The sequence below is a fragment of the Bombina bombina genome, chromosome 3 (assembly GCF_027579735.1).
Source record: "Bombina bombina isolate aBomBom1 chromosome 3, aBomBom1.pri, whole genome shotgun sequence".
Classification (NCBI taxonomy): Eukaryota; Metazoa; Chordata; class Amphibia; order Anura; family Bombinatoridae; genus Bombina; species Bombina bombina.
In genome coordinates, this window is record NC_069501.1 from 656,621,423 (window position 1) to 656,633,919 (window position 12,497).

Below are 12,497 nucleotides of genomic sequence, written 5' to 3' on the forward strand. Positions count from 1 at the left end.
ATGTTTGAATAGAAGCCCTGAATTTATTCTCCCAAGGGGACCGTGGTAATCACTCCAATGGCTTCTAGGTCTTTTACACATGTCCAGAAAGCTCTGTCCTTTAAAGGATTTTTTGGAACATGAGACAGAAGAAATCTTCCTCGAGTAGGACAAGTACTCCTGAGAAATTATGTTCAGAAGGAACTTAATCAACTTCAGACCGTATGTCCTGATTATCTGAGAGTCTATTGAGAATGAGGACCAGAGCTCTGGTATATACTAAAAACTTGCACTGAAAAGAGACAGAACTTACATTTACAGTAAGTGTGTAAAAGTGTATGTAGTGTTATCTGGTGTACGAAACCATGTCCCCAAGATATGTGTATCAGGAGTATATGTACATGCTAACTGCCTGTGGGCTATGTGAGTGCTACAAACTTACTGCCAAATTACTCCTATGCACTGCTCTGTATTATTCCCAGGAGACAATGGGTCACACATTGGTCGGAGAACCCCTTTAAATCAACATGTAGATAAGTTTTACCATTAGTCCTTCCTGGAGGCGAAAAAACATAATTTATGCTTACCTGATAAATTCCTTTCTTCTGTAGTGTGATCAGTCCACGGGTCATCATTACTTCTGGGATATTACTCCTCCCCAACAGGAAGTGCAAGAGGATTCACCCAGCAGAGCTGCATATAGCTCCTCCCCTCTACGTCACTCCCAGTCATTCGACCAAGGACCAACGAGAAAGGAAAAGCCAAGGGTGAAGTGGTGACTGGAGTATAAATTAAAAAATATTTACCTGCCTTAAAAACAGGGCGGGCCGTGGACTGATCACACTACAGAAGAAAGGAATTTATCAGGTAAGCATAAATTATGTTTTCTTCTGTTAAGTGTGATCAGTCCACGGGTCATCATTACTTCTGGGATACCAATACCAAAGCAAAAGTACACGGATGACGGGAGGGATAGGCAGGCTCTTTATACAGAAGGAACCACTGCCTGAAGAACCTTTCTCCCAAAAATAGCCTCAGATGAAGCAAAAGTGTCAAATTTGTAAAATTTGGAAAAAGTATGAAGCGAAGACCAAGTTGCAGCCTTGCAAATCTGTTCAACAGAGGCCTCATTCTTGAAGGCCCAAGTGGAAGCCACAGCTCTAGTAGAATGAGCTGTAATTCTTTCAGGAGGCTGCTGTCCAGCAGTCTCATAAGCTAAACGAATTATGCTACGAAGCCAAAAAGAAAGAGAGGTAGCGGAAGCTTTTTGACCTCTCCTCTGCCCAGAGTAAATGACAAACAGAGAAGACGTTTGTCGAAATTCCTTAGTTGCCTGTAAGTAAAATTTTAGAGCACGGACTACATCCAGGTTGTGCAGTAGACGTTCCTTCTTTGAAGAAGGATTTGGGCATAAAGAAGGAACAACAATCTCTTGATTGATATTCCTGTTAGTAACTACCTCAGGTAAGAACCCAGGTTTAGTACGCAGGACTACCTTATCCGAATGAAAAATCAAATAAGGAGAATCACAATGTAAGGCTGATAATTCAGAGACTCTTCGAGCCGAGGAAATAGCCATTAAAAATAGAACTTTCCAAGATAACAACTTTATATCAATGGAATGAAGGGGTTCAAACGGAACGCCCTGAAAAACATTAAGAACAAGGTTTAGACTCCATGGTGGAGCAACAGTTTTAAACACAGGCTTAATCCTGGTCAAAGCCTGACAAAAATCCTGGACGTCAGGAACTTCTGACAGACGTTTGTGTAACAGAATGGACAGAGCTGAGATCTGTCCCTTTAATGAACTAGCAGATAAACCCTTTTCTAAACCTTCTTGTAGAAAAGACAATATCCTAGGAATCCTAACCTTACTCCAAGAGTAACCTTTGGATTCACACCAATATAGGTATTTACGCCATATCTTATGGTAAATCTTTCTGGTAACAGGTTTCCTAGCCTGTATTAAGGTATCAATAACTGACTCAGAAAACCCACGTCTTGATAAAATCAAGCGTTCAATTTCCAAGCAGTCAGCTTCAGAGAAGTTAGATTTTGATGTTTGAAGGGACCCTGTATCAGAAGGTCCTGTTTCAGAGGTAGAGACCAAGGTGGACAGGATGACATGTCCACCAGGTCTGCATACAAAGTCCTGCGTGGCCACGCAGGTGCTATTAGAATCACTGATGCTCTCTCTTGTTTGATTCTGGCAATCAATCGCGGAAGCAACGGGAAGGGTGGAAACACGTAAGCCATCCTGAAGTCCCAAGGTGCTGTCAGAGCATCTATCAGGACTGCTCCTGGATCCCTGGATCTGGACCCGTAACGAGGAAGCTTGGCGTTCTGTCGAGACGCCATGAGATCTATCTCTGGTTTGCCCCAACGTCGAAGTATTTGGGCAAAGACCTCCGGATGAAGTTCCCACTCCCCCGGATGAAAAGTCTGACGACTTAAGAAATCCGCCTCCCAGTTCTCCACTCCCGGGATGTGGATTGCTGACAGGTGGCAAGAGTGAGACTCTGCCCAGAGAATTATCTTTGATACTTCCATCATAGCTAGGGAGCTTCTTGTCCCTCCCTGATGGTTGATGTAAGCTACAGTCGTGATGTTGTCCGACTGAAACCTGATGAACCCCCGAGTTGTCAACTGGGGCCAAGCCAGGAGGGCATTGAGAACTGCTCTCAATTCCAGAATGTTTATTGGCAGGAGACTCTCCTCCTGACTCCATTGTCCCTGAGCCTTCAGAGAATTCCAGACGGCACCCCAACCTAGAAGGCTGGCGTCTGTTGTTACAATTGTCCAGTCTGGTCTGCTGAATGGCATCCCCCTGGACAGATGTGGCCGAGAAAGCCACCATAGAAGAGAATTTCTGGTCTCTTGATCCAGATTCAGAGAAGGGGATAAGTCTGAGTAATCCCCATTCCACTGACTTAGCATGCACAGTTGCAGTGGTCTGAGGTGTAAGCGTGCAAAGGGTACTATGTCCATTGCCGCTACCATTAAGCCGATTCCCTCCATGCATTGAGCCACTGACGGGTGTTGAATGGAATGAAGGGTGCAGCAAGCACTTTGAAGTCTTGTTAGCCTGTCCTCTGTCAGGTAAATCTTCATTTCTACAGAATCTATAAGAGTCCCCAGGAAGGGAACTCTTGTGAGTGGAACGAGTGAACTTTTGTTTTCGTTCACCTTCCATCCATGTGAACTTAGAAATGCCAGCACTAACTCTGTATGAGACTTGGCAGTTTGAAAGCTTGAAGCTTGTATCAGAATGTCGTCTAGGTATGGAGCTACCGAGATTCCCCGCGGTCTTAGTACCGCCAGAAGAGCACCCAGAACCTTTGTGAAGATTCTTGGAGCTGTAGCCAATCCGAATGGAAGAGCCACAAACTGGTAATGCCTGTCTAGGAAGGCAAACCTTAGGTACCGATAATGATCTTTGTGAATCGGTATGTGAAGGTAAGTATCTTTTAAATCTACAGTGGTCATGTACTGACCCTCTTGGATCATAGGTAAAATTGTCCGAATAGTCTCCATCTTGAACGATGGAACTCTTAGGAATTTGTTTAGGATCTTTAAGTCCAGGATTGGTCTGAAAGTTCCCTCTTTTTTGGGAACCACAAACAGATTTGAGTAAAACCCCTGTCCCTGTTCCGATCGTGGAACTGGATGGATTACTCCCATTAACAAGAGCTCTTGTACGCAGCGTAGAAACGCCTCTTTCTTTGTCTGGATTGTTGACAATCTTGACAGATGAAATCTCTCTCTTGGAGGAGAGTATTTGAAGTCCAGAAGGTATCCCTGAGATATTATCTCTAGCGCCCAGGGATCCTGAACATCTCTTGCCCAAGCCTGGGCGAAGAGAGAAAGTCTGCCCCCCACTAGATCCGATCCCGGATCGGGGGCCCTCAATTCATGCTGTCTTAGGGGCAGCAGCAGGTTTCCTAGTCTGCTTGCCCTTGTTCCAGGACTGGTTAGGTTTCCAGCCTTGTCTGTAGCGAGCAACAGCTCCTTCCTGTTTTGGTGCAGAGGAAGTTGATGCTGCTCCAGCTTTGAAATTACGAAAGGAACGAAAATTAGACTGTCTAGTCTTGGCTTTGGCTTTGTCCTGAGGCCCGAATAAGGTCTGCCCTTTGAAAGGTATATTAAGCAATTTAGACTTAGAAGTAACATCAGCTGACCAGGATTTTAGCCACAGCGCCCTGCGTGCCTGAATGGCGAATCCTGAATTCTTCGCCGTAAGTTTAGTAAGATGTACTACGGCCTCCGAAATGAATGAATTAGCTAGTTTAAGGACTCTAAGCCTGTCCGTAATGTCGTCCAGAGTAGCTGAACCAATGTTCTCTTCCAGAGACTCAATCCAGAATGCCGCTGCAGCCGTGATCGGCGCAATGCATGCAAGGGGTTGCAATATAAAACCTTGTTGAACAAACATTTTCTTAAGGTAACCCTCTAACTTTTTATCCATTGGATCTGAAAAAGCACAGCTATCCTCCACCGGGATAGTGGTACTCTTAGCTAAGGTAGAAACTGCTCCCTCCACCTTAGGGACCGTTTGCCATAGGTCCCTTGTGGTGGCGTCTATTGGAAACATTTTTCTAAATATCGGAGGGGGTGAGAACGGCACACCGGGTCTATCCCACTCCTTAGTAACAATTTCAGTAAGTCTCTTAGGTATAGGAAAAACCTCAGTACTCGTCGGTACCGCAAAATATTTATCCAACCTACACATTTTCTCTGGTATTGCAACTGTGTTACAATCATTCAGAGCCGCTAACACCTCCCCTAGTAATACACGGAGGTTTTCCAGTTTAAATTTAAAATTTGAAATATCTGAATCCAGTCTGTTTGGATCAGAACCGTCACCCACAGAATGAAGTTCTCCGTCCTCATGTTCTGCCACCTGTGACGCAGTGTCTGACATGGCCCTAATATTATCAGCGCACTCTGTTCTCACCCCAGAGTGATCACGCTTACCTCTTAGTTCTGGTAATTTAGCCAAAACCTCAGTCATAACAGTAGCCATATCCTGTAATGTGATTTGTAATGGCCGCCCAGATGTACTCGGCGCTACAATATCACGCACCTCCCTCTGAGCGGGAGATGTAGGTACTGACACGTGAGGCGAGTTAGTCGGCATAACTCTCCCCTCGTTGTTTGGTGAAATTTGTTCAATTTGTACAGATTGACTTTTATTTAAAGTAGCATCAATACAGTTAGTACATAAATTTCTATTGGGCTCCACTTTGGCATTGCAACAAATGACACAGGTATCATCCTCTGAATCAGACATGTTTAACACACTAGCAAATAAACTTGCAACTTGGAAATACAATTCAATTAGAATAATATTAAAACGTACTGTGCCTTTAAGAAGCACAGAAGATCTATGACAGTTGAAAATTAATAAATTGAAACAGTTATAGCCTCAATCCTTGTAAACAACACAACTTTAGCAAAGGTTTAATCCCATTAGCAAAGATAACAAATTCTGAAAGCAGGAAACAAATTACAGAATAAACGTTTTTTATCTCAGTCAAACTATAATTCTCACAGCTCTGCTGAGAGAAATTACCTCCCTCAAAATAAGTTTTGAAGACCCCTAAGCTCTGTAGAGATGAACCGGATCATGCAGGGAATACAATGAGTTGCTGACTGAAATATTTGATGCAGTAAAAGCGCCAAAAAAACGGCCCCTCCCCCTCACACACAGCAGTGAGGGAGAACAGAAACTGTCAGAAAAACAGATTAAGCAACTGCCAAGTGGAAAAATAGTGCCCAAACATTTATTCACTCAGTACCTCAGTAAATGAAAACGATTTTACATTCCAGCAAAAACGTTAAACATAATCTCTAGTTATTAAACAGCTTTATGTATTTCTTACAGTGTAATTCTAGTGAAGTACCATTCCCCAGAATACTGAAGTGTAAAGTATACATACATGACATTATATCGGTATGGCAGGATTTTCTCATCAATTCCATTGTCAGAAAATAAAAACTGCTACATACCTCTATGCAGATTCATCTGCCCGCTGTCCCCTGATCTGAAGTTTACCTCTCCTCAGATGGCCGAGAAACAGCAATATGATCTTAACTACTCCGGCTAAAATCATAACAAAAACTCTGGTAGATTCTTCTTCAAACTCTGCCAGAGAGATAATAACACACTCCGGTGCTATTTTAAAATAACAAACTTTTGATTGAAGATATAAAACTAAGTATAATCACCATAGTCCTCTCACACATCCTATCTAGTCGTTGGGTGCAAGAGAATGACTGGGAGTGACGTAGAGGGGAGGAGCTATATGCAGCTCTGCTGGGTGAATCCTCTTGCACTTCCTGTTGGGGAGGAGTAATATCCCAGAAGTAATGATGACCCGTGGACTGATCACACTTAACAGAAGAAACTTGACTAATGAATCATGGGTAAATAAAAGGATTAAAGCCCTGTTGTGTGGGGTATGTTTCTCCTCCTGTATGACTGCACTTTAATCCCACATGTGATGGCTCATGCAACTCTCACCATCTTATGAAAAAAAAAATATTAACATAACTAGAGCTAAGACATTATGTAACTAACAAAATATCTGGTCTGTGATTATTGTCACAGATTCATAATTGGGTTAACCTGTAAATAATATATATAAGACAATTCAGCAATCCTTTGAGAAAAAGTAACATTTACCTACCCTTGAGAAATTAAACCAATTATAGATGGGTTACGTATCAGGAAACTTGATGAGTCAACCTTCATAAATGCTTTGTAAGGAAAACATTGAAGCAGAGCTTTCATATGTCCAGAACAACTTTTAATAAATTCCAACATCTGCATAAAGTAAAAAAAAAAATCTCATCAAAAGTAGAGAAACGTAACAAAATACAGAATTTATGCTTACATGATAAATTTACTTTTCTTGTAGTGTATCCAGTCCACGGATCATCCATTAATTGTGGGATATTCTCCTTCCCAACAGGAAGTTGCAAGAGGATCACCCACAGCAGAGCTGCTATATAGCTCCTCCCCTCACTGCCATATCCAGTCATTCGACCGAAACAAGACGAGAAAGGAGAAACAATAGGGTGCAGTGGTGACTGTAGTTTAATTAAAATTTAGACCTGCCTTAAAAGGACAGGGCGGGCCGTGGACTGGATACACTACAAGAGAAATAAATTTATCAGGTAAGCATAAATTATATTTTCTCTTGTTAAGTGTATCCAGTCCACGGATCATCCATTACTTGTGGGATACCAATACCAAAGCTAAAGTACACGGATGATGGGAGGGACAAGGCAGGAACTTAAACGGAAGGAACCACTGCCTGTAGAACCTTTCTCCCAAAAACAGCCTCCGAAGAAGCAAAAGTGTCAAATTTGTAAAATTTTGAAAAGGTGTGAAGCGAAGACCAAGTCGCAGCCTTGCAAATCTGTTCAACAGAGGCCTCATTTTTAAAGGCCCAGGTGGAAGCCACAGCTCTAGTAGAATGAGCTGTAATCCTTTCAGGGGGCTGCTGTCCAGCAGTCTCATAGGCTAAGCGTATTATGCTCCAAAGCCAAAAGGAGAGAGAGGTTGCCAAAGCTTTTTGACCTCTCCTCTGTCCAGAGTAAACGACAAACAGGGCAGATGTTTGACGAAAATCTTTAGTAGCCTGTAAGTAAAACTTCAAGGCACGGACTACGTACAGATTATGCAAAAGACGTTCCTTCTTTGAAGAAGGATTAGGACACAATGATGGAACAACAATCTCTTGATTGATATTCCTGTTAGAAACCACCTTAGGTAAAAACCCAGGTTTGGTACGCAGAACTACCTTGTCTGAATGAAAAATCAGATAAGGAGAATCACAATGTAAGGCAGATAACTCAGAGACTCTTCGAGCCGAGGAAATAGCCATCAAAAACAGAACTTTCCAAGATAAAAGTTTAATATCAATGGAATGAAGGGGTTCAAACGGAACTCCCTGAAGAACTTTAAGAACCAAGTTTAAGCTCCACGGGGGAGCAACAGTTTTAAACACAGGCTTAATCCTAACCAAAGCCTGACAAAATGCCTGGACGTCTGGAATTTCTGCCAGACGCTTGTGCAAAAGAATAGACAGAGCAGAGATCTGTCCTTTTAAAGAACTAGCTGATAAGCCTTTGTCCAAACCCTCTTGGAGAAAGGACAATATCCCAGGAATCCTAACCTTACTCCATGAGTAACTCTTGGATTCACACCAATAAAGATATTTACGCCATATCTTATGGTAGATTTTCCTGGTGACAGGCTTCCGAGCCTGTATTAAGGTATCAATGACTGACTCGGAGAAGCCACGCCTTGATAGAATCAAGCGTTCAATCTCCATGCAGTCAGTCTCAGAGAAATTAGATTTGGATGATTGAAAGGACCTTGTATTAGAAGGTCCTGCCTCAGAGGCAGAGTCCATGGTGGAAGAGATGACATGTCCACTAGGTCTCCATACCACGTCTTGCGTGGCCACGCAGGCGCTATCAGAATCACTGATGTTCTCTCCTGTTTGATTTTGGCAATCAGTCGAGGGAGCAGAGGAAACGGTGGAAACACATACGCCAGGTTGAAGAACCAAGGAGCTGCTAAAGCATCTATCAGCATTGCTCTCGGGTCCCTGGACCTGGATCCGTAACAAGGAAGCTTGGCATTCTGGCGAGACGCCATGAGATCCAGTTCTGGTTTGCCCCAACGATGGACCAGTTGAGCAAACACCTCAGGATGGAGTTCCCACTCCCCAGGATAAAAAGTCTGACGACTTAGAAAATCCGCCTCCCAGTTCTCTACGCCTGGGTTGTGGATCGCTGACAGGTGGCAAGAGTGAGACTCTGCCCAGCGAATTATATTTGAGACTTCTAACATCGCTAGGGAACTCCTGGGTCCCCCTTGATGGTTGATGTAAGCCACAGTCGTGATGTTGTCCGACTGAAATCTGATGAACCTCAGGGTTGCTAACTGAGGCCAAGCTAGAAGAGCCTTGAATATTGCTCTTAACTCCAGAATATTTATTGGGAGGAGTTTCTCCTCCTGAGTCCACAATCCCTGAGCCTTCAGGGAGTTCCAGACTGCGCCCCAACCTAGAAGGCTGGCATCTGTTGTTACAATCGTCCAATCTGGCCTGCAAAAGGTCATACCCTTGGACAGATGGACCCGAGAAAGCCACCAGAGAAGAGAATCTCTGGTCTCTTGATCCAGATTTAGTAGAGGGGACAAATCTGAGTAATCCCCATTCCACTGACTTAGCATGCATAATTGCAGCGGTCTGAGATGCAGGCGTGCAAATGGCACTATGTCCATTGCCGCTACCATTAAGCCGATTACTTCAATGCACTGAGCCACTGACGGGCGTGGAATGGAATGAAGGACACGGCAAGCATTTAGAAGTTTTGATAACCTGGACTCCGTCAGGTAAATTTTCATCTCTACAGAATCTATAAGAGTCCCTAGGAAGGAGACTCTTGTGAGTGGTAATAGAGAACTCTTTTCCACGTTCACTTTCCACCCATGCGACCTCAGAAATGCCAGAACTATCTCTGTATGAGACTTGGCAATTTGAAAGCTTGACGCCTGTATCAGGATGTCGTCTAGATACGGAGCCACCGCTATGCCTCGCGGTCTTAGAACCGCCAGAAGTGAGTCCAGAACCTTTGTAAAAATTCTCGGGCCAGTGGCCAACCCGAAGGGAAGAGCTACAAATTGGTAATGCCTGTCTAGAAAGGCAAACCTTAGGAACCGATGATGATCTTTGTGAATCAGTATGTGAAGGTAGGTATCCTTTAAGTCCACTGTGGTCATGTACTGACCCTCTTGGATCATGGGTAGGATGGTCCGAATAGTTTCCATTTTGAATGATGGATATCTGAGGAATTTTTTAAGATCTTTAGATCCAAGATTGGTCTGAAGGTTCCCTCTTTCTTGGGAACCACAAACAGATTTGAATAAAATCCCTGTCCTTGTTCTGTCCGCGGAACTGGATGGATCACTCCCATTACTAGGAGGTCTTGCACACAGCTTAGAAATGCCTCTTTCTTTATCTGGTTTGCTGATTACCTTGAAAGATGAAATCTCCCTTGTGGAGGAGAAGCTTTGAAGTCCAGAAGATATCCCTGAGATATGATCTCCAACGCCCAGGGATCCTGAACATCTCTTGCCCACGCCTGGACGAAGAGAGAAAGTCTGCCCCCCACTAGATCCGTTTCCGGATAGGGGGCCGTTCCTTCATGCTGTCTTGGGGGCAGCAGCAGGCTTTCTGGCCTGCTTGCCCTTGTTCCAGGACTGGTTAGGTTTCCAGGCCTGTCTGGAATGAGCAACAGTTCCCTCTTGTTTTGAAGCGGAGGAAGTTGATGCTGCTCCTGCCTTGAAATTTCGAAAGGCACGAAAATTAGACTGTTCGGCCTTTGATTTGGCCCTGTCCTGAGGAAGGGTATGACCCTTGCCTCCAGTAATGTCAGCAATAATTTCCTTCAAGCCAGGCCCGAATAAGGTCTGCCCCTTGAAAGAAATGTTGAGTAATTTAGACTTTGAAGTCACGTCAGCTGACCAGGATTTAAGCCATAGCGCCCTACGCGCCTGGATGGCGAATCCGGAATTCTTAGCCGTTAGTTTAGTCAAATCAACAATGGCATCAGAAATAAATGAGTTAGCTAGCTTAAGCGTTCTAAGCTTGACAATAATTTCATTCAATGGAGCTGTCTGGATGGCCTCTTCCAGGGCCTCAAACCAGAATGCCGCCGCAGCAGTGACAGGCGCAATGCATGCAAGGGGCTGTAAAATAAAACCTTGTTGAATAAACATTTTCTTAAGGTAACCCTCCAATTTTTTATCCATTGAATCTGAAAAAGCACAACTGTCCTCAACCGGGATAGTGGTACGCTTTGCTAAAGTAGAAACTGTTCCCTCCACCTTAGGGACCGTCTGCCATAAGTCCTGTGTCGTGGCGTCTATTGGAAACATTTTTCTAAATATAGGAAGTGGGGAAAAGGGCACACCGGGTCTATCCCACTCCTTGCTAATAATTTCTGTAAGCCTTTTAGGTATAGGAAAAACGACAGTACACACCGGCACCGCATAGTATCTATCCAGCCTACATAATTTCTCTGGAATTGCAACTGTGTTACAGTCATTCAGAGCAGCTAATACCTCCCCAAGCAATACACGGAGGTCCTCAAGCTTAAATTTAAAATTAGAAATCTCTGAATCAGGTTTCCCCGTGTCAGAGATGTCACCCACAGACTGAAGCTCTCCGTCCTCATGTTCTGCATACTGTGACGCAGTATCAGACATGGCTCTAACAGCATTTGCGCGCTCTGTATCTCTCCTAACCCCAGAGCTATCGCGCTTGCCTCTTAATTCAGGCAATCTAGATAATACCTCTGACAGGGTATTATTCATGATTGCAGCCATGTCCTGCAAGGTAATCGCTATGGGCGTCCCTGATGTAATTGGCGCCATATTAGCGTGCGTCCCCTGAGCGGGAGGCGAAGGGTCTGACACGTGGGGAGAGTTAGTCGGCATAACTTCCCCCTCGACAGAACCCTCTGGTGATAATTCTTTTATAGATAAAGACTGATCTTTACTGTTTAAGGTGAAATCAATACATTTAGTACACATTCTCCTATGGGGCTCCACCATGGCTTTCAAACATAATGAACAAGTAGGTTCCTCTGTGTCAGACATGTTTAAACAGACTAGCAATGAGACTAGCAAGCTTGGAAAACACTTTAAAACAAGTTTACAAGCAATATAAAAAACGTTACTGCGCCTTTAAGAAACACAAATTTTCCCAAATTTTGAAATAACAGTGAAAAAATGCAGTTACACTAACGAAATTTTTACAGTGTATGTAATAAGTTAGCAGAGCATTGCACCCACTTGCAAATGGATGATTAACCCCTTAATACCAAAAACGGAATAACAAATGACAAAATCGTTTTTTAAACAGTCACAACAACTGCCACAGCTCTACTGTGGCTTTTTACCTCCCTCAATATGACTTTTGAAGCCTTTTGAGCCCTTCAGAGAAGTCCTGGAAAATGCAGGAAGAAGCTGGATGTCTGTGTCTGTAATTTTTGCTGTGCAAAAAAAACGCCAAAATAGGCCCCTCCCACTCATATTACAACAGTGGGAAGCCTCAGGGAACTGTTTCTAGGCAAAATTCAAGCCAGCCATGTGGAAAAAACTAGGCCCCAATAAGTTTTATCACCAAACATATGTAAAAAACGATTAAACATGCCAGCAAACGTTTTAAAATACACTTTTATAAGAGTATGTATCTCTATTAATAAGCCTGATACCAGTCGCTATCACTGCATTTAAGGCTTTACTTACATTACTTCGGTATCAGCAGCATTTTCTAGCAAATTTCATCCCTAGAAGAATATTTTAACTGCACATACCTTATTACAGGAAAACCTGCACGCTATTCCCCCTCTGAAGTTACCTCACTCCTCAGAATATGTGAGAACAGCAAAGGATCTTAGTTACTTCTGCTAAGATCTTAGAAAACGCAGGCAGA

General features: G+C 43.5%; 1 protein-coding gene across 1 annotated transcript in view; it reads right to left on the reverse strand.

The window, feature by feature from the left end:
• The window catches only part of TEX14 (testis expressed 14, intercellular bridge forming factor), a 733,261-nt gene that overhangs the window by 691,363 nt on the left and 29,401 nt on the right, over positions 1–12,497 (reverse strand). Inside the window, exons 3-4 of the mRNA XM_053705409.1 lie at positions 6,669–6,805; positions 1,290–1,303 (exon numbers count right to left, since the gene is read on the reverse strand). Of these exons, the coding sequence (XP_053561384.1) occupies positions 1,290–1,303; positions 6,669–6,805 (151 nt within the window). The remainder of the gene's footprint in view (positions 1–1,289; positions 1,304–6,668; positions 6,806–12,497) is intronic.